The sequence below is a fragment of the Nilaparvata lugens genome, chromosome 3, assembly GCF_014356525.2.
Source record: "Nilaparvata lugens isolate BPH chromosome 3, ASM1435652v1, whole genome shotgun sequence".
Classification (NCBI taxonomy): Eukaryota; Metazoa; Arthropoda; class Insecta; order Hemiptera; family Delphacidae; genus Nilaparvata; species Nilaparvata lugens.
Genome location: NC_052506.1, coordinates 89625054 through 89648661, shown reverse-complemented (window position 1 = coordinate 89648661; position 23608 = coordinate 89625054). Strand labels below are relative to the sequence as shown.

Genomic DNA, 23608 nt, shown 5'->3' with positions numbered 1-23608 from the left:
TTCTCAAATACTATTGTTGAAATTTATGAATTTTTGTTCTTGTAAAAGTATGTACAGATTATCTGTCTGACACTTCATTTTCATCAAAATTGGAATTAGGTTATTGTTCCCTTTTTTATTCTGATTTGATCACAATTCTTATTCATCCCACTTGATTATAATGAGCTACTGTATATTATATTCCCGCTGCTCTTTGCTTCCTTGTAAGTTGGGGTTTTCAAAACTAATTTTGTTAGCCCATAAATTATGTCTTACACTTGAATTGAACTGGATAGAGAATGTACTCAATCGTGGTGAAATGATTAATTTAAATAGTAATTATTCCTTGTAAGTTGGGGTTTTCAAAACTAATTTTGTCAACCCATAAATTATGTCTTACACTATAATTGAAATGGTTAGAGATCTACTCAATCGAGGTGAAATAATTATTATTTCATAATCAGAGTAGATTCTCTATCCAGTTCAATTCTAGTGTAAGACATAATTTATGGGCTGACAAAATTAGTTTTGAAAACTCCTTTTTTTAAAGACAAAATTAATTTTGAAAACCCCAACTTACAAGAAAGCAAATAGCAGCGGGAATAAAATATACAGTAGGTTATGATTATTTATCATTAAACAGTATATGATTTCATCAACTTTGGGATTTTAACCTTTCTTCATTTCAATGTGTATAAAGTATAATATTTATAAATCCGAAATAACAATACTGAAATCCACAGTTTTCTTGTCAACTAACTTAAGATTATCGAGACTTCAAAGTGTGATCAAAGTGATCAAAAGTTACATTGATTTATTTATTATTCTATCTTGTTCATGATTTGTTATTCATTGTGCAAAAATGTTGTATAAATACTGATTTCACACCAGTTGAATTCCTGTCTCAAATATGGTCTACTTAGAATTTAGCCCAATACCACAGATTTGCATACATATTGTATAATTGTACAATATTAATGGCTATTGCAATTCTTATTGAATATTAGAATGTGATCTGCCTCAAATAATACGCTATATTTATTTTAAATAGAAGAAAATGGCAATATAACGTATCTCTATCTCTATACTAATAGCTTTATTGCAAAGATTTGGCGTTCATGAACAGGATGATGAACTCAATTTAGAGTTTTTCAATACGAAATCTATCAACCTTCTCTGTAATAACATTGTTTGTTCACTACCATGAGTATCAAATACAACTGAATTGAGTATTGCTCCCTTTTTTGAAGCTTAATACAAGTTTCTTCTCTTTTTATCGCTTACATCTCCTAATACTTTTTGTGGATATTTAGTTATAAATAATAGAAGAGACTTGAGATGTTGTCAAAAAATCCACTTTATTTTTGACAACATCTCAAGTCCGTTCAATTATGGAAAAGTTCCACAACATACACAATATTCACTCTACAAACTTGGTTATGAATACTTATTTGGGTTCAGTTTCTTTTCCATTTAACCAACGTTGTTCCATGCAATCCTGAATCACTATAATGTAGAACCACTCATAATTTTATGAATTTTGATTTTTTATGTTGGCTGCATGTAACATGAATGGTATATCACAATTCATTGCTGCAGCCCATGCAGGAAATAATTTACTTCATTATTTAGATTTTGTTAAAGTTTTTAGTATAGGTATTTTTAGGTATTTTTATAGGTATTTTAGTATTTAGTATAATATTAAGTTTGCATATGTATAGGAATAAAATTGTATCAGTGAACTTAATACAGTATATTCAAAACATGAAGCATAGTTTAAATTTATCAGAACGTATTGATTAAAGTTTATAAACTTTAGTGAGAAAATGTCATAGTCTGAAACTTGATATAATATTATTTTCAGTCGTGAAATATAAACATATTTATTGGAAATTGAGATTTTAATTAGATTGGAAAACTTATATAGTTCTAAACTTGATGTGTTATTCATTTATTAGTGGAATATATCATTTTCATTGATAATTTCAAGTGTTGTTAAGTTGAGTCACCAGAATTCAAGGTGTCCAACTCTGTTCAGACCAATTCATCGCAGATTATCCCATTATTTATTAGGTTATAACATCATATTATTGGATTGAAAAGACTGGAGCAAGCCCAAAACTTCTTCCTGGATTTAGTTTATTGATTTGTTTATGCCAAACTATTTCATTTATCCGGTGTTATTATTTCATATTCTACATATTTTCTACCATTATTGTTTATTTCTTTTAATTTTATGATTTATTATTTTGATTAGTTATGTTAATTTATTTTATGTTGTCACCTTTTTAATTCAGTTCCCCCTGAGCCCGAAGATGCATGTCTTCCTGGTGAGATAAAGTGCAGCACAAAGGACTATGGCAGGATTTGCCTGCCTGCAGAGGCCAGGTGCAATGGTATTGAGGAATGTGCCGACGGATATGATGAACAAAATTGTTACCAATTCCCACCTTCAAGTAAGATTCCTTTCTATTTCTTATAGATAAGATACAGTGGTAGGACTTCATATAATGGATATTTTTTAAAGATTATATAATAATAAATAACCAATAGTTTCAAGACTGATTTTGGTCATGATTCTTGGGGTTCCTATCTTTAAAATATCTACATTGAATGTAATCGAAAGATAAAATATATCAATCTATCATTCTCTTTTCGAATATGTCTAATTCAACATTGTTACGATTTTAGTAGATTTCATAGTTGAAAGGGATCCAATAGCATCAATTAATTGTTGTGATTCAACTAGGTGCTAGAAGCTGATACTTAAATATCTTATTAAAGCTTATTATGATCTGATTTCTTGGATTATAAAGACAATTTCTTGAAAGATTCTATCGATCTATTCTTGGTGGCTGTGGTTATATTTCTTCAAAGTGATCAGTACCTATAATTTCCACCTTCAGAATGTAACAATTGACTCTATAATCTCAATAATTAACCCATGAATAGATTCCATTAATGTTATCAATTATTGAATTTGAACAGTTATTCATAATGTGGATTGGGTGTCAAGTTCAATCTCCAAATGAACCTTATGTTTTTTTTCAAACTTGAAGGAATCTGGGACATAATTCTTACACTAAAAAAAGAATAGTTCATTTCTCACTGTACATCTACTTATGAAGCTCACACTTATTTCCGTGCATCAGTATTCCATCTCCTAGTCAAAAAGGAAAATGTAAATCAATAAACTCGTAAACTGTATCCAACATATTAAGAATATAACTTCAATATTGTTCATGTAATTGGAAAAGGAGAAACCCTTACAGATTTGTCCATCAAACAAGACATAAGATTGAACACAAATTATGATTCTTGTTTACTAGACGAGCTGCTACCCAACTATTTTGGTCAACTGCAATATACTTTGGAAAATATAAATCCACTTCAAAAATTCATAGAATTGAATATAATTTTATTATTTGCTATTTAAATCTAAACTAGTTCCTATTTTAAGATGATTATACGTATTTCTACTATTGAAGCATTCTCCTCTATTAAATTAACATTATTTTAACTCCTATCTCTGTAAAGTTTCTGTTTGCAATGTTTATACGCTAACAGAAAGAGTTAGATTTAATATTAATACTGCACAATAACAAAAAATAACGCCCTGTAGAATACTAGCGAATATTCACTCGTTTTAACTGGTTTTATCACAGATAATATCCCGGCTAAAACATAGATTTAAGAACACAAGCATATAGAAAAACTTCTTTCTAATAATAAAATGAATAGCCTATGTCTGATCTTTGAATTTTATGTCGATCCCATCCAAGTTTATTTGAGTTGACTTCCGCAGATGAAGTTGTATATGAATTTTGATACTATAGTGACGAATAAAAATAATACACAATTTAAATTATACATCAATTATTAACTTTTTCTCAAACAGCCTCATAATATGGATTCTGTTCGTTGAGTTTTTCATAATGCGCATTTGACAAGACAGTGTTGTTTGGAGATGTATTATAAATGTTATAGCATGGTTGTAAATGATAAGCCTGACTACCAATACATTCTAAAATTACCAAATAGCCTGTTAAAATTTAAAATCTATTTATCAATAACTTCAAGCATAATATTGAAAGCCAATAAACTTTGAAATTGTCAAATAGATTAGTAAATGAAAATAATAAATTATTAATATACTATCAAAATCAATAAACCATCAAATACTATCAATAACACTATGATTTTAACTATCAATAACTACAATAAAAAATGAGTACTTCTATTTAGTATAGGCTCACTCATGCAAAAGAGATAGGATTAAAGTTTTTTCTTATAATACCAAACTAAAAGTTCATATTTTTCAAAGAAGAATTGTACTGGAAATGTCTAGCCTCTCCTGTGCCTCCCTCCGCTCACAATGTGGACGCGAACCGCACGGCTTACACGGCAGAGGCAGAGGGCTCGAACGTGGTGCCAGAGGCAGGGCGTCCCAACGCCAAGCTCTGTCGTTCCGACGACCAAGTGGTCTGCGAGGGCAGTGACGTCACCATATGCGGCGACCAAGTGTGCGACGGAGAGCGTGACTGTCCCGACGGATTCGACGAGAGAAACTGTCATGGTTTGTCGCGTGTCTTTCTAGGGCTGTTTGGTTGCTGTGCTGCTGCTGTTACTGCTATTAACAACTGAGTGGTTTTCTGTGGTGTAATAACATTTTTTTCTTTATTTGGATGAAGTTTCAGAGGTACTTTGAGGCTATGCAAAGGCTAAAAATAAACTCCTTACGGTACTGGTGATATTATTCAAAGTTTTTCGATTTGTATATCATCAAGCTATCAAAATGAAAAAGTTTTCTCAGGAAAACATTTTTTCCATCTTTACTTTTTGAGATATGAGCGCCTAAAGTTTAAATTTTTGGGTCAGAACATTTCAAATTCGATAATAGTTAAATCCATGAGATTTAGAGAATAAATTCTTCATGCTATTGTTGATTGAATAAAACAAAAATTTTCTAAAAATATAGCTTTTATTTATTTATTTTTGATCATTTTTGGTAAATTGAATAACTTTCTCAAAAATTGATATTTTCAAAAAGTTTTTGTTTTATTCAATCAAAAATACTATGAAGAATTGATCCTCTAAATCTCATGGATTTATCTATTATCGAATTTGAAATGTTCTTTCCCAAAAATTTAAACTTAGGGCGCTCATATCTCAAAAAGTAATGATCGGAAAAAAATGTTTTCCTGTGAAAAATTTTCCATTTTGATAGCTTGATGATTTAGAAATCGAAAAACTTTTAAAAATATCACCAGTAGAAAGTTCATTTTTAGCCTTTGCACAGCCTTAACATTTTTCCTCTATTGCTGTTTGGATGAAATTGCAGAGGTAATTGGTCGGTTTGAAATTGGTGGGCCTTCAAGAGTCAACTTATAGAAATTCGTGGTTTTTTGTAGTGTTATTTGTAATAATATTTTTTCTCCATTTTAATGAAGTTTCAGCGGTAATCGGCTGGTTTGGAATAGTTCTACCTTCAAGGGTCAACTTGTTATAGAAATGTGTGGTTCTCTTTGGTGTGATATAACATGCTTTTTTATATTGTTATTGTTATTTGGATGATATTGCAGAGGTTTGGAATTGTCGGGCTCAAAGGACCAACATACAACAATCTGTGTATATAGAATTATGTGGTTTTCTTTTATGTATATAATTCTTTTTACATAACTGAGATGGTATTTCAGAGGCACTCGATCGGTTTATTGTATTGTCGGGCCTTCAAAGGCTAATCATGTATATAGAATGCAACCTGTGTATATAGAATTGTGTGGTTTTCTTTGATGTATATAATTCTTTTTACATAATTGAGATGGTATTTCAGAGGTACTCGGTCGGTTTATTGTATTGTCGGGCCTTCAAAGGCTAACCATGTATATAGAATGCAACCTGTGTATATAGAATTGTGTGTTATAATAAGTTTTTGATTGAAGTAGGATGAAGTTTCAAGGGTACTTAAAGTTGCGTACAGCCTTATGCGCTACGAACACACGCATTTCACTTATCATCAGCTGATTATAATTATCTGTATCTTATTGCTCATGTTTCAAATACAGATCTAATTAATAAGCTGATAAAAAGTTGAATGTGCGTTTTCGTGTAGTATAAGTTTGTACGCAGTATGCACCTTATTTAAGACTGGTCACTAACGGTTGAATGAGCATGCGCACATACACAGTCGACTTACATTGATCAAATTATTTCTCTATCATTGTAATTTGTAATTTTCCAGTGTTTCATTCATTGTTATTGGGTTTTTATAGTTTTATTCTATGTTAGGAGCCTCTCGCTGATGATTGTGTATGTATATGCACGTTCATCCATTAGTGTCCAGCCCAGGTTATGTGTCACTTCAACATTCTTCAGTTACACACTCAATTTACAATTCAAAACACACAAAAATCATTTTTAAATTGTAAAAATACTTCTAAAATGATAATATAAAGAGGATGATAATAAGAATGAAGTAGATAGAGAATGATAATTTCAAAGATGTAGATGAATTTCCATGACGTCAAATAAAGTGTTTCAAATTTTGTGAGCAATAACACATATTTAGTGGGTTGAATGTTGCTTCTGGATTATAGTAAACCACTAGGTAATAATATCATTACCTAATTTTGAATGGAATAACCAGATTCTAAGCTATTCAATCGAGATTATGCTTATTGATTTGGAATAAAAACAGAGATATTAGTCTTATATGAAAACTCCCTTGTCGAAATAAATAAGTTAAGTCTAAAAACAAGAAACTGTCTCGAAGAAGGGGTTTGAGTATTTGAAAATCTATTGAGTGTCGATTATAGGTACTGAAAAAACTAATTCAATATTATCTGGATAATATTATTACGCGTTTGGCTAATCAAAGTACAACAGCCTGTGAATGGCTGTTGGTTATATTGATAATATTTATATTAATAAGCTTTTTGGTTATTGTACATAAAAACCCACGCTGTGCTATTTTAATAATCTTAGTGAGTTTTATTATAACAAACTGTAATAGCTTCATATAATAATTTTGTATTATAACAAATTTTAAATGTCATCACTAACTTCCATTTATATTGTAAATTATTTTGGACATTTTCTCAGGTTTTTAACCACTAATATTTGAATATGTATGGATTCGGCTCAGGTACTAGACTATATAATTATTATGAAATTCAATCCGAAGATTATCGCCTTTTAATCAATATATTATCTAGAAAAATTGATATTTCTACAATTCGATAATTAGATCAACAATACTTAGAAATGAATTGTCACTAGTACACTAGCAACACTAGTATAGGCGTATTCTTGAACAGAAATTAATTCAATTATAATATTCTAATATATATTTGAATCAAATAGATTTCTGCAAATATTGATGTAAATTAAATATGAGTTGCTCTTGAGTAAAATTATTCTTGTTGCTAAAATAGTCTACTTTAGATATTGTGTCGTTATAGAGGAATTCCATAGAATCCAGGATATGGTGGTTATAGGCTATTTCTGCAAAAATTTGGTACCTTTACTAGTAGACTAGTATTCACTCAACGAATGAAAATCTCCTCACAGAATAAAACTGACACCTAAAATATATTGTCAATCATGAAGGGTTTGTGGTAAAAGTAAAACTATATAAATTTTATAAATAGGAATTGATATTGTGGAATTTCTCCATAATTGAATATAAACACAGTTCTATTTTTGTCACATCACCATCCATTAGATGAGTTTATAGTCCTTTGAACAAATCTAATAAATTAATAAAATCACACATATATCGTCAAATTCTGCTGTTAAATTAAATTTGACTCAGTCGAATATTTTTAAATCGAATAAATGTGAATGTCACAAAAATAATACTGTGTTTTTCTTTAAGTAAAACTATTCCTACAATCATCTAATATGGGTAGGGCAGTTTTTTGAGTGATAATATTTTGTTATTTTGTCATTATTAAGCACAACACTACATTTTTGAAAAAATCACATTGACAGTTTTACCACTAACCTCACTATGTGTAGGCTATGCATTTAAAGTATTCTATCCGGATATGAAAAGTATTCTATAAGATTCTTGTATAGTATTTTAATAGGGCCACTTCAATGTTCAATTATAGATAATAACTATAGTGTTTCTTTTAATGAATAATCATTATTAAACGAGAATCCAAATCAAATGCTGTTAATCACCTCGAAGACCTCTGCTACTGCAAATATTGACAACAGGGTTGACAGCTAGATGAAAACTCGATGAGAGCTTCTATCTATCTTTTAACCCTGTTTGTCAATATTTGTAGTAGCAGAAGTCTTCGGGGTGATTTACAACGTTCAATTTGAATTTTCGTGTAATAATAATAATTCATTAACATTTGAATAAATGCAATTTCTCATCAATTTCCATTTCTTTTAAAGTGTACACGACTAACGAAATGACATAAACGTCGGAACTGTTCGTGTATAATTGAAAAAACATATATATTACAAGGGTAGCCTACTAGTTATTTTCTATAAATAAAAATCCTTGTTAATCTCCTTATATTTATATTGTTTTTGTTTGCATAAAGAATATTACCATCACATATGAGAGGAAATTAGTGATCGTACATTGTACAGCGACTAATGTACGAATTTTGTATTATTTCAGGTTGTACGCCACAAGAGTTCAGCTGTGACGTGTCGCGATGCATCCCGTTAGCCAGCCAGTGCGATGGACGCCGGGACTGCGCCGACGGTCTCGACGAACGGGATTGTCCAGAAGGTCAGAGCAAATAAAATTTATATTCAATTTCTATTGGAAAAATATAAAACTATACATTTTGTTCCTTACAATAGCCATTGAGAGTCCTATTCATTGAGGAAAGCCCATAGCTTATTGAATATTTTCAAAGCCAAATCTGAATATGGTTGTCAATTTCGTATGGTTGGAATTGTCGCGCTCTCGTTGCCGTCACGGGATCCGCACCGCTGTGCAGTGTGCACCACACTTAACAATTTATCCAATTCGTAGAATTAGAACTTGTCTCTTTCTAATTCTGGTCGTGCAATATTCTATATTGAGACACAATAAAATTTATCAAGTAGCCTTTCATTCATCACAACACAACTAGTTTTAACTCTGTTGTATATCCATACTTTTTCACTGTTAAAATTAAACTTGAATTTTAAAAAACTTTTGAAGTGAAAATGCACTTACTTTTGTATAGTGACGATCGTTTCGACCTGTTGTTGGTCATCATCAGACTGTGGGAATTCACTCAGATGACAAGGCTATGTGTGGTAAGGGATGAAGGTGGTGGAATAGGTTGTGGTGGGGGTTGGGTTGGTGGATACTTAGTGAGGCGGTAATTTTGAACTGTGGATTATTTTGTCAAAGAGTGTGTGGGAAGAGAAATTTATTTGATCATTTAGGAGACTGTTGGGAAACTGTTTTGTGTGGTTGTAGATTTCGTATTGTTCCAATACATTGAGTTTTCTGCTTTTTTGTGAGATATGGAGGATTTCAAGATTGGTGATTACCATTGGTGATTACCACACATACACCGACATCGCCACCAATCTTGAAATCCTCCATATCTCACAAAAAAGCAGAAAACTCAATGTATTGGAACAATACAAAATCTACAACCACACAAAACAGTTTCCCAACAGTCTCCTAAATGATCAAATAAATTTCTCTTCCCACACACTCTTTGACAAAATAATCCACAGTTCAAAATTACCGCCTCACTAAGTATCCACCAACCCAACCCCCACCACAACCTATTCCACCACCTTCATCCCTTACCACACATAGCCTTGTCATCTGAGTGAATTCCCACAGTCTGATGATGACCAACAACAGGTCGAAACGATCGTCACTATACAAAAGTAAGTGCATTTTCACTTCAAAAGTTTTTTTAAAATTCAAGTTTAGTTTTAACTCTTCAAGAACCATTTTCAATATTATGGTTCATAAATAAAGAGTTATACCTGAAAACGATAAAAGAAAGAAAATATACTAAGTAGCATTGGTAAGAACCAGGTGAATGGTATGGCCACCTATGGAACTACGCCGAATGAATACAGAGAGAATACCATTTGAATGGACTCCAAACCACCATCAAAAACGAGGAAGGCCAAGGAAAATATGGACGGCCAATGTTGGAAAAGAGATGGAATGCAGATGTTTGCGAGAGGATGACTGGAGAGATGAGGAGTGATGGTGGAGGGGATGCAAGAAACGACTCTAAGTTGCAAAACCTTCAAAATAGCTCTTAAGAAATTGAAACTGTGTGTTGTGATAAAATAAAAGAGTACTTGGAAACTTCCATTGTGTCTCAATATGGGACACAATGTGTGTAGTAGCCCTAAAAAGAAAAGTGGGTATTCTTTATTGAGATCTACGTTATATGATCAGAGGATATGATAGATAATGGCAAAGATGTCAAGCTTCAATTTCCAACACCTCCTGGTAGATACGGTAGGCCTAGCTGTGATTCAAGTCATCCTGGGATCTATTGCATGGTAAAATACAAACTGAAAATACATCAAGTCAGCTGGTTATTGGAGTAGGAAAGTATTCATCTATCCTATACTATTAAATGAGCAATTTATGTTTATATGTTTAGCTGTTTAGATGTTTTTATGTTTTTATAATATATCTGTATGTGACCGGATCTCGAAAACGGCTCTAACGATTCTCTCAAAATTTGGAACATGTAGGTTTATGATATGAAAATTCGATAGCACTAGGTCTCATCCCTAGGAAAACTCGCTATTATCTTACTTTACCTTGAAAATTGTCCCTTGGCCTGATCCTCAAGGTCCGGTTAAACCACTCCCGACTTTAAATAAAAACATATTTAAAAAAAATCTTCTGGCAGCTGATTGAATCAAAATACCAGTTTTCCCTACAAGATTCAAATCCTGGAAATACAATAATTGTATAATTATTATGCAGGCTTAAACTGCCCGAACTGTGACAGCCTATAATTGAATTATCAAGACAAAATTCTTCAGGTAACCAATTAGGTATGTGAAAAAAACATGCAGCCTTGATTCACAGACCAAAAGTAGACTCACTCTTGTTTGTATAGCATGGAGCAAAAAAACATAATATTGCCTTCACGAAACGTGATAAAACACACGTTTCATCTTTGTACATTGGAGATCTTCTCCCTTTATATCAATTACATTTAATATTAATTAAATCCGCGACCAGATTTCCAATTCACAAAATAATATTTCAAAAATTGAATGGGGTTTGATGTCATGTATGGCAATTTGAAAGATGAATTAATTATAATTAATCAAAAACAAAATCAAATCAAAAATCAAATCAAATTTTATTCACAATTTCAAAAAAACAATTTAGGGTCCTGCCAAACCTGTAGGTTTTTCGGCGGGTGCCCAATCACAAAAACAATATTAAGAACATAATTAGGTAAGTTTACTAGGAATTTTTATGACATTCGAAGTTCGAAATAAATAAAGAAAAAGACAATATGTAATGTAATAAAAACAAGAAAGTATAAACTAAAAAATAACTTTAAAAATAACTAAACAATAATCAAATTCAAAATAGAAACATATTTTTGTGATATTTCCAAATTCTTCAAATATTTTAATTTCTACTTTACTTCTTCAACAATTTTTTGGCAGATGCACACAGCTGTTGGTTGGCCTTTGCATGTGTAGTATTTTTATATTTTGAGTGTATGTGAGTCTGTGTACACGATATCTCATCTCCCAATCAACGGAATGACTTGAAATTTGGAACGTAAGGTCTTCACAATAGTAAAGGATCCGACACGAACAATTACGATCAAATGTGATTCAAGATGGCGACTAAAATGGCGAAAATGTTGTCAAAAACAGGGGTTTTCGCGATTTTCTCGAAAACGGCTCCAACGATTTCGATTAAAGTTATACTTGGAATAGTCATCGATAAGCTCTATCAACTGCCTTAAGTCCCATATCTGTAAAAATTTCATGAGCTTAGCCCCATCTATGCAAAGTTTTATTTTAGATTCTCAATTATCAGGCTTCAGATACAATTTGAACAAAAAAAAATCAAGTGGAGTAGATTGAGCATGAAAATCTCTACAATTAATGTTCAGTAACATTTTCACCTAAAATTGAAAATAAGCTTTAAATTCGAGAAGATGTGATTATTCAATTGCAAATTATTGTTGATTCTATTAAATATCATTCACTATGAAGAGATAGCAGACCTCATGTGTGTCTCCAGCGTTATTGCCCTGTCACCAGCTGACTCAAATCTTTGAATAGTAGACTTGAGATGCGCGGGAACACTAGCGTCAGGTGATAAATTTTCATAACGGCAAGGAAAGTTGTGTGAGTGCGCCACACCAGATTTTTTGTTTATAATGTGATGAGACTTAATAGTAGCAATGATAATAAATTTTCAGTCTTCATAGTGTATGAATAACATTCCTTTTTTGGATAGTAGAATATTAGAAGTAACTCTCAAGTGGAAACTTCATCATATAGTTGTGAATGTTGGGCTAAATTTTTACTCTAGAAAGTCCAAAATAGTAACTAGATGCTATTAGTGTAGAATAGTAAATGGTAAATTAACAAATATCGTAGCAAAAATAGTTTATCGTTCTATAAACTATAAATATTATATTATAATTTCCTCTTTCGTTATAATATTTGTATGCTTTTGTACTGCAGAGCAAAGCTCGGTCCCCCGATATTTAACTTTTATATTATATGGAGCAACAGGGCCCTGGTGTATCTGATAAAATACAACAATACACAACTGATGATTCATGCCAACAATGATCAATTTCATCTCAAATATAGTACATTAACCGAGAAATATATATTTCATGATTTAATGATACATTTTTCATAATAATTGAGATTTAATAGTCTGGTAGTTCATTATGTCTCTTAATAGCCAACAAAGGATTTGACAACGGTGAGAAGTAGGAAAAAAGTAAGAGCTATCTTCTTTGTCTAATGACAGACATGGATAGAAAATCAATGTTAATATCGGGTGCTGACTTTATAACGTGAACCACGCTATAGTGCTCTTTTTATCTCTTGTTTGTTAATTGACCGAGGGAAGTGAGGTCTAAGATTCAAGTCGACGGTTTTGCATTTCTCTTTATGTTCAAATGTTCATAATATTATGTTCAAATGTTAATACGTTGCGCATTTACAGCGAAACGCAGCAATAGATTTTCATGAAATTTGTCAGGTATGTTCCTTTTTGAATTTCGCGTCGACGTATACGTGAGGTTTTTTTTTAATTTTGCATTTTAAGGATAATACAAAAGGAAAAGGAGTTTCCTTCGAACACCAATATTACCGTAAAAATCATACTATAGAATTATTCATCATAAATTAGCTGTCTAGTGAACCACTACCGTAGTAGTTCTGTGAACAGTAGACCTCGCGCTCAGTAAGTTACATTGACATGTTGTTATGTTTTCTCAAAAAATTAATAAATAATTTTTCAATTTGAAATGTCTAGAAAAAATCCTAAATAAACATAGAGCTTTCTGTCCTATCGTACCGTGACGTGTCGTCCCGGAATGTGAGTGTGTCCTTGAAGGTACAGACTTGGGAATGGTATCAATCTCTTCATAATAATGTGTAGAAAGATTATTCATGACAGCAATCTCAAAAATGTTTGTCATCATAGAAAAATCCAATACGGTGGCCAAAAATCTGATTTCAAGAGTTTGAAGTTATATTCACCATATTAAAAGTTGGTGCAATTGGATAAATCTTTCGGATATTGTAGTAGCCTATGCTCATTTTGGAGCTTCCAGATGGCTGAATTGATCCGATATCCTCGACATTATTAGAGTTACTCACGATTTCTTGAAAATCGACATATTTTTGCCGGTATGTTGTTTTTTCATGATGTCAAACATTTTTGAGATTGCTATCTTGGATAATCTCTTTCTACACATCATTATAAAGAGATTGATACCATTCCCAAGTCTGTACCTTCAAGTTACCTTCAAGGAGTCATGAGTTACACGGTTTTCTAATTGTTGGGATTGGCTTTTAGTGGAAAAAGCATGTTTTCCGCTGCAAACTGTACTTTTTACTCTTTTTCCGATGACGCTCCAGCCGTAAAATATGGACTTACAGCCTCCAACCAGATGTAATTTTGAAGCTTCAGGAATATTCTATATAACACTGTGCCAATAATACTAGTCTTTGTTCACTACGAATACATATGCAGGATGGAAAGTGAAATATTGTCCCCGAAAAATGTATGTTTCAAGTTTTTGAAGTTGAATAAATAATGGAAAGAGTGGTCGAAATGAGATGATTCTCTCGAACATCATTGTTTGGCTAATTCTGAACACTTTGGTGGTAAAATCAATCCGATATCTCTCACAGTAACTGAATAACAAGCGATATAAAAATTTCTGTCAATAATGACCGCCATCTTGTATTTTTTAATGATGTGGAATATTTTCATTGTTTCCATCATCAATATTCTTATTCGTCTTGTTGTAACGAAGAGATTGAGACCATTTGCAAGTCTCTATCTTAAAGTAGTCATGAAAAAGTCGATTTTATAGTTCTAGCTTGTTACCTTATGCGTATGGAGGAAAAACGCACCAGAAATCATGCAGGGTTTTCTTTGGAGGGCGCTGGAGAACTCATTTTTTGACGTTCAGCGCATGAAGGTATATCGTTCCAAAGTTGAAACGCTCTAAATTTCATAGCTTTAAAATTTCTCTGTATGTCTTGCACAAAGAAAGTTATAATTGAATGAAATTTGAACAAATTTAGAAAAAAAGTTTTTTTGGGCTTTTGAAGGTTATAGCTAAAGAATATGCGTTTTAGAGGAAAATTGTATGAGATAAAAATTGTAGAGGAAGGTTTCTTAAATATTTTCGTCTAGAAAAACGGTTGAATATCTTGAACTGTTATTGAAATACAAGCGATATAGCAAAACCCTGAAAATTTTGGCGGCCATCTTGTTTCCGAGGTGTTTGCCTGTGATTTCGACTTATCACGATCCTTATTATGCTAGACTACAGAATACAACAGCATAGACTTCATTCAATACAAGAAACAAAGACTTCATCCTGTTGCATGTTGAATGATACAGTATCAAGGTGGTTTGTATCATGTTTGCGGCCAGCGCTATCTAGCGTCACATTCTACAACTACATTAAGCTTTTCTCTACTCGATTTTCCGTTAGTGCAACCTTTGATCACTGCTTTGCATCAAATTTTAAGATGAGTTTAGCAAATTTTACTGTCAAGAAACCCTCTTTGATGCGTGAAGAACTGGCAAAATGAATTTCAATTCAGTTGACATTGAATTTGTTACTGATAATTGACCTTATAGGTGCTGCCTCTCGCCAGAGTTTTGTGGGTATTTCTTTTCAGCTGCACCTCACATTACTTATTTAACGTTCTAGAAACATTTCCTGTTGTTTTCGATATTTTTTTGGAGATTCATCCTGATTAAGGACCTTTAGGGGTACTGTCAAGATGAATCATTATCATTGTATTATAGGTCTAATATCCTGAAATATATTTGACACTATACTATAGCACAGTATACATACAGTAAGGAAACTTGGCTATACCCTGACGCCAAAATCCGCCATCTTGTTAGGAAGCGCCGCATTGTAATAGTATTGATGGTAGGCTCGGATCACTTTAATGATCCGAATCAATTGATCTCGTTCACTGCCACAAGCCAATCAGAAGACCTCAAGACCAGGATTGGAACTTCCCAAGGTCACGTGACGTGTTTAGTATTGGGGTCATGTAAAAAGCATTTGTTAGATAGGCGTTTGATTACAAGTTTCCATTCTGTATCTATTCTGTGACTATAGTGTAGAGCGAAACAAAAACTCACCGTTTTAAGACCCCGGCCATCATGGAAGCTACTCGCTACAACTGGCAACATCTCAAATTACAAGTAGGCAACAAATCTTTGATGTAGCGTCTCATTACTTAGCATGCTAAACGCGCTCGACAGGCCACGGTAGGTACGCGTTGAGGCGAGAGACCAGTTTCGTCCACAAGTCTGTCGCTCATGCCGCTTATGTTGCAGCTCTGGAGCTATCTTTTTACTTTCCTTACCTATGGTAATAGGGCAAAAATTGCTTTCCAAAAAAAATTAAGGTACCCGAATTTCAAGTTTTCTATACGTTTCAAGGTCCCCTGAGTCCAAAAACATGATTTTTGGGTGTTGGTCTGTGTGTGTGTGTGTGTTTGTGTGTGTGTGTGTGTGTGTGTATGTGTGTGTGTGTGTGTATGTGTGTGTATGTGTCTATGTCTGTGAACACGATAGCTCCATTCCTAATTAACCGATTGACTTGAAATTTTAAACTTAAGGTCCTTATACCATAAGGATCCGACAATAAAAAATTCAATTAAATTCAATTCAAGATAGCGGAAAAAATGGCGGATAATTACTAAAAAACTATGTTTTTCACGTTTTTCTCGAAAACGGCTCTAACGATTTTCTTCAAATTTATACCATGAATAGCTATTTATAAGCCCTATCAATTGACATGAGTCTCATTTCTGGGAAAATTCCAGGAGCTCCGTAATATTCTTGAGAAAAATGGCGGATAATGACTAAAAAACCATGTTTTTCACGGTTTTCTCGAAAACGTCTTCAACGATTCTCTTTAAATTTATACCATAGATAGCTATTATAAGCTAGATATTCATAAGCCCTATCAACTGACATGAGTCTCATTTCTGGGAAAATTGCAGGAGCTCCGTAATATTCTTGAGAAAAATGGCAGATAATTACTAAAAAACCATGTTTTTCACGATTTTCTCAAATATAACTTGACCGATTTTTTTCAAATTCATACCCTGTATAGTTATTTGTCAGCTCTATCAACTGGCATGAGTCTCCTTTCTGGGAAACCAATGGGGGGTTCACCCCATCATTGAGAAATGGACTTAGTAACCTCCTTCTCGTGCATGAGGTAGGTAGGTAGCGCAGTTCATAAAAAGAACACATAGTCGAGATATTTCATCTGTAGAACAGCTGTTTTTACGACTTTGAAAAATGACGACTAAAAAAATCATCGAATTTCACAATTCACACAAAGAAAAAGTTCTCTGAAAACAATTATATATACACATATTATACAGAAGTCGTAGTTTCAAATATGAGCAAGGAAAGTTGTGTGAGTGTACCACACCAGATTTTTTCTGAATCGCGAGCGTCAGCCGATGACTAATCGCAATTTCAGAATTGCTAACTCTCGTGAAAATAAAGATAGAAAGATTCTGATTTCGGATTTGGATTCAGCCCCCCCAAATTCTTTAAAGCTCTAGTCCCATTTTTGAAAATACTCAAAAACCAGGGAGTTACGACTGGTTTGAATATAGCTTAGCATTATTGTATAACTATCTTAGCTTAATTATAACTAGTAGTTCTGTGAACAGTAGACCTCGCGATCAGTAAGTTACATTGAATGTTTTCTCAAAAATTAATAAATAATTTATCAATTGAAAATGTCTAGAAAAAATCCTAAATAAATAATCATAGAGCTTTCTGTCCTATCGTACCTTGACGTGTCGTCCCGGAATGTGAGTGTGAGCGCTGTTATCAGGTCTGGCTGCAACTGTCTACAACGTTGATGGAAAGATACAATGTTCAAGATGTTCGATGTTTTTGAACGGGTAGTATTATAGTCAACTGTCTACTAACGTTGATGGAAAGATAAATTTCCAAGATGTTCGATGTTTTTGAACGGGTAGTATTATAGTCCTCTAGACTGCTGATTTATGATGAATAAATCAATAGTCCGATTTTTACGATAATATTGGCTTATGAAGGAGGCTCCTTTTTACTTTCCTTGCCCTATTACCATGGGTAAGGAAAGTATTGCTTTCCAAAAAAAAATTAAGGTACCCTAATTTCAAGTTATCTATACATTTCAAGGTCCCCTGAGTCCAAAAACATGATTTTCGTGTGTGTGTGTGTGGTGTGTGTGTGTGTGTGTGTGTGTGTGTGTGTGTGTGTGTGTGTGTGTGTGTGTGTGTGTGTGTGTGTGTGTGTGTGTATGTTTGTGAACACGATAACTCTATTCCTAATCAACCGATTGACTTGAAATTTCAAACTTAAGGTCCTTATACCATGAAGATCTGACGATAAGAGATTCAATAAAATTGAATTCAAAATGGCGGAAAAAATGGCGGATAATTACTAAAAAACCATGTTTTACACGGTTTTCTCGTAAACGGCTCTAACGATTTTCTTCAAATTCATACCATGGATAGCTATTTATAAGCCCTATCAATTGACATGAGTCTCATTTCTGGGAAAATTGCAGGAGCTCCGTAATATTCTTGTGAAAAATGGCGGATAATCACTAAAAAACCATGTTATTCACGGTTTTCTAGAAAACTGCTCTAGTGATTTTCTTCAAATTTATAACATGAATAGCTATTTATAAGCCCTATCAACCGACATGAGTCTCATTTCTGGGAGAATTGCAGGAGCTCCGTAATATTCTTGAGAAAAATGGCGGATAATTACTAAAAAAACATGTTTTTCACGATTTTCTCAAATATAACTCGACCGATTTTTTCAAATTCAAACTCTGTATAGTTATTTATCAGCTCTATCAACTGGCATGAGTCTCCTTACTGGAAAACTAATGGGGGGTCCACCCCACCGTTGAGAAATGGACTTAGTAACCTCCTTCTCGTGCATGAGGTAGGTAGGTTGCGCAGTTCATAAAAAGAACACATAGTCCAGATATTTCATCTGTAGAACAGCTGTTTTGACGACTTTAAAAAAATGACGACTAAAAAAATCATCGAATTTCACAATTTACACAAAGGAAAAAGTACTCTGAAAACAATTATATATACACATATACAAAAGTCGGATCGTAGTTTCAAATATGAGCAAGGAAAGTTGTGTGAGTGTACCACACCAGATTTTTCCTTTTATATTATCCTTGAAATGCAAAATTTCCAAAAACCTTGTATATACGTCGACGCGCAATTTAAAAAGGAAAATACCTGTCAAATTTCATGAAAATCTATTACTGCGTTTCGCCGTAAATGCGCAACATAAATACATTTAAACATTAAGAGAAATGCCAAACCGTCGACTTGAATCTTAGACCTCACTTCGCTGGGTCAATTATTCATGTATTATAATTAGTTATTATAACTATAATTATCCATATTGTATAATTATCAATAATTGCCATTATTGTATAATAGTAAAAACGAACAGGTGACTTTATGTACTGTAGTAAATATAAAGCTGCGTTTACACTGTGTAACTTTGTTATAAAACTTTGTTATATTTAACTTTTGTTAGAAGAATAAGTTATAAAACTTTTGTTATACAACAAAAGTTTGATTGACAAAATAGAATTTGTAACATGTTATAAAACAAAACATGTTTGCGGGTCTCTACAGTAACTATATTACTCAAAGTATGGCCATTGACTGTCACGTGGTACAAATCCGCCATTAAGATTATAAACAAACATTATAGTCCTATCTTATTCCTTAAAAATTATTTGGGAATATATTGGAAATTTGAAACTTATCACTTCTTTTACCGATTGGAAACGTATTTTGAACTTCCGATGAGTTTGGTATGAAATTTTCGAAGAGAAACTGATTATACTTTGATATAGATCAATAAGGTTTATTTAAATAACATTAATAACGCTTAAAAAATCAATTCTTCTTCCCTCGGGCGCGCATAAGTAGGGTACACCTCAAGGATCAAAATTTCAAACTCTCATAACTTTTGTCACAATGATCGGATGTCATTGTACCACAGCTCATTCTTCTCGGCTGGTCAAGGTGGTTCAAAAAAATGCTTCATGATTATTCATGAGTCGAATTCGATCGAAAAATATGAAATATTCATCCCTGAGTGTAGATTGACCAGTACTTCAATACACAAAGAAATTACAAATCAAAGCTATGTATCTTGGTATCCCATTATTATAAAAAAGACTTGATCTTGAATTTTAGAATTGAATTTGAATTGTTTCCTACCAGTTTTAGTTGCTGCACACGGAAGAATATAATCGTCATGTAAGATTCGATCGTAAAAAATCAAGAAATCGAAGATACTTTTCCCATAAATTAACGGTCTAGGCAGTGCTATGATAGGGAACAGTGATTCAAGATGAATTTTAGGCAATTATGAGCTCGTAGAGGATGAATTGTCTACAATTTGGAATCAATCATGAGTTTCTTGATGTATCAGACTCTTAACAGAAAAATCGCGAAAAAATGTAAAACTTGAATCGCCCTTTTTAAAATCAGTTGTAACTGACTAATAATACTGGAATCGAAGGTATTCTTTATTGTAGTGGAAAGAAGAAATACTTTCCCATATTTTGAAATTTTATCCGAAGTATTTCACAACCCAAAATTCCGATATTAATATAATCTAATTTAATCCAATCTATTATATATAATATAATATAATCCAAATTAATATAGATATTAATAAGCTGTTAGTAAGTCGGAACAGGCATTAACCTAATCCTTGTACGTAAGATGATGATGATGATGATGAGTATTTCACAATATGCAGCTTTAAATAAGGAAATTAGTATTTTTTTGTGAATTGAAATACTGTTTAAAGTAGGTACACTCAAGGATGAATTTCTCTATTTTTTGGTCGAATTTCACATGTAATGCGTAATTTGGAACCGCCTTATTGACATGCTGAGAAGAATGAGCTGTGGTACAATGAGATCTGATCATTGTGTCAAAGTCAAAAGTTATGAGTGTTTGAAATTTTGATTCTTGAGGTGTCATACGCGCCTCTCCACTACATTAAGAGCATATAATGGGTGATTCTCATAGAACATGATCTAATGAACTTATATCATGGTGCGAAATCTCAATGTTATGACAATGGAGTTATTGCTGATGATGAATGAAGCTAAAACTCAGGTGTTTTCCAAAATACAAGGATCATTGTTGTCAGGTTTACCTGGAAATCTATATATAAGATAGAGCATATAGAGCACAAAACTACGCTCAGAGGAATCTTGAATTATACATTTAAATGGTGACAATCGGAAGATATTGTAGATCAAAGACTAAAATTCATCAAAATGATTTTTTTCTAATTTTACTTATTTTTGAAAAATTGTAAGTCAGTACTCATTGAGGATAGAAAGTTCCGAATAATCACATTTTATTAGTAATTTAATAATCTAAATAAAAGGCGGGAGCAAATTTTTCTGATCGATTACAGGATTTGGCGGAAATAACATAAAAAAGACTGGAAAATGAACCGAAAATACAAGGTTTTTGGGCCACTCTGTATCTAGCACAAGGAAATTTATGTACCCAAACAATATATTGAAAATCAGAACTACAATATAAAATGCAGGAATAAATGTATATTTAAAGTACTGTAGTTGCAGAAATAAGTATCATGACTTTAGCATTTAAATGAAAAAGTTCAAAAATCGAATCAATTTCAACAAATAAAGCTCTCAAATGCTGTTTTCGATTAAAAACCTCAACAATTTTCAGGTGGGGGTCCCCCCCACAGGTCAGGGCCCTGGATCCGCGCCTGTAAGCAGCTGATGATTCAGCTACTTCAACTCCACCACCTATTTCAACTCCATTCTATAACTTGTAACATGTAACAAAAAGTTATACTTTTTGTTTGATATTTACCGACGTCGTGCGGGAAAGGAAAAACTTGTTATAAAACACGAAATTATGTTATAAAACACAAAGTTACATGTAATAAGTTACATGAATTCATAACATTTTTGTTAAAGTTGTTATATAACCATAACGTTTTATAACAAAGTTACACAGTTTGAACGTAGCTAAAGGGAAAACTTGTTATATATAACACGAAATTATGTTTTAAAACACAAAGTTACATGAATTCATAACATTTTTGTTAAAGTTGTTATATAACCAATTTTTTATAACAAAGTTACACAGTGTGAACGCAGCTTAATGTAGCTTATCAGTGTGGGGAATAAGGTGGAATCTCTATTTGATTTTAATGTAATATTTTCAAATAAACTAGTGATGACTCTTGTGAAAGCCATGTTCAATTATTAATCTATTGATGAATAGTGCAATTCTCTGCCTTGTCTATCAGTGAATAAAATCAATGTGAATGAACCTACAGAGACCTTACAGTTGCTATAACTTTATCTTTATAATCATCATAATCATATCGCCATCAAGTACTCAAAACACACATCTAATACAACCCCTCATTTTTTTTCAATTGTTATTATTACTTGAAATCTTGCGATATAGTATGCTTGTTGACCGAACGAAGTGAGGTCTAAGATTCAAGTCGACGGTTTGGCATTTCTCTTAATGTTTAAAAGTTTATATGTTGCGCATTTACGGCGAAACGCGGTAATAGATTTTCATGAAATTTGACAGGTATGTTCCTTTTTAAATTGCGCGTCGACGTATATACAAGGTTTTTGGAAATTTTGCATTTCAAGGATAATATAAAAAGAAAAAGGAGCCTCCTTCATACGCCAATATTAGAGTAAAAATCAGACTATAGAATTATTCATCATAAATCAGCTGACATGTGATTACACAGATGTGTGGAGAAGCCAGTCTATTACTGTATTTTGTATAAGGTCTATAGTTTCAATCAAATACCTTAAAGAGGTATGCATCTTTAAGCTGGGTTTACACACAGCCTACTATAGATATCATCTAAGATAATATCTATAGTAGGCACTGTTATAACTAACATAATGTTAATAACTCAATCCTCATAGATTCTATTAGATTGAACTGAACTTGACAAACACACATCTTCATCATGTGTATGATAAGTTATGTCCAATCTAATATAATCAATAAGGATTGAGTTACGTATAAACATTTTGTTAATAACTTTGGTCTAATCGCAGCTTTAAGGTCTTTGGTTCCAATATTTTGTTTTGCAGTCTTGGTATTATTATGCGTGCCCATTAGTATCAATATTCTCACCTTCCAAAAATCTAATTTAATAGGTGATTAAAAATAAACAAATGAACTAAATAATGCTGGAGAAATTATAACATTTTTGATTGTAAAAAATTAATTTTCATCAGATAGAAAGATCATCACGGAATTGGATGAATTAATTATATCATATGGAATAAAATTCAAACGTGAACTGAGTTTATTAACATTTAAAACAAGTGACATCCGGTACTTGTGGATGATAATACTGCGTGAGGTCTACTGTTCACAGAACTACTAGTATAATTTCATTATAATTATTGTTTTTGTCAAAACGGAAAAGTTGTATGAAACATCATTGAATGAATTATTTTATTATTCGTATTGTTAAAACCCACATAGAAGCTAATTTATTCTTTATTCAAGGAATCAATTATTCAATCATACAATGCATCATCAAAATGATGACCTAGTGTAAATTACGAGTAGTTATCATATCTACAGTATTACCAGTGCAAGCAATTGCACCAGTTGCTTACATTAGCTTATACAATAGGTATCGTATTTCCTTTTCATATATTCTACTAGCCGTCAGGCTCGGCCCCCTGGACCCCCGTTAAACATTAGATCAGCGGGCTCGCTTCGCTCGCCATATCAGGCGATATATTTTATTCCCAGTAATAGCTCTGATTGAAGTAGCAGTGCCCAATCAATTTTTCCGCGA

The 23608-nt window shown here is 32.6% G+C and overlaps 1 protein-coding gene across 1 annotated transcript; it reads left to right on the top strand.

The window, feature by feature from the left end:
* The first annotated feature begins 391 nt into the window (after positions 1 to 391).
* Positions 392 to 21749, top strand: LOC120350304 (very low-density lipoprotein receptor-like). The gene is made up of 4 exons (XM_039422953.1): positions 392 to 416; positions 2277 to 2435; positions 8621 to 8734; positions 21478 to 21749. Exons 1-4 carry the CDS (start codon positions 392 to 394, stop codon positions 21591 to 21593), a joined length of 414 nt encoding a protein of 137 aa, XP_039278887.1. The 3' UTR covers positions 21594 to 21749.
* The last annotated feature ends 1859 nt before the right edge of the window (positions 21750 to 23608 follow it).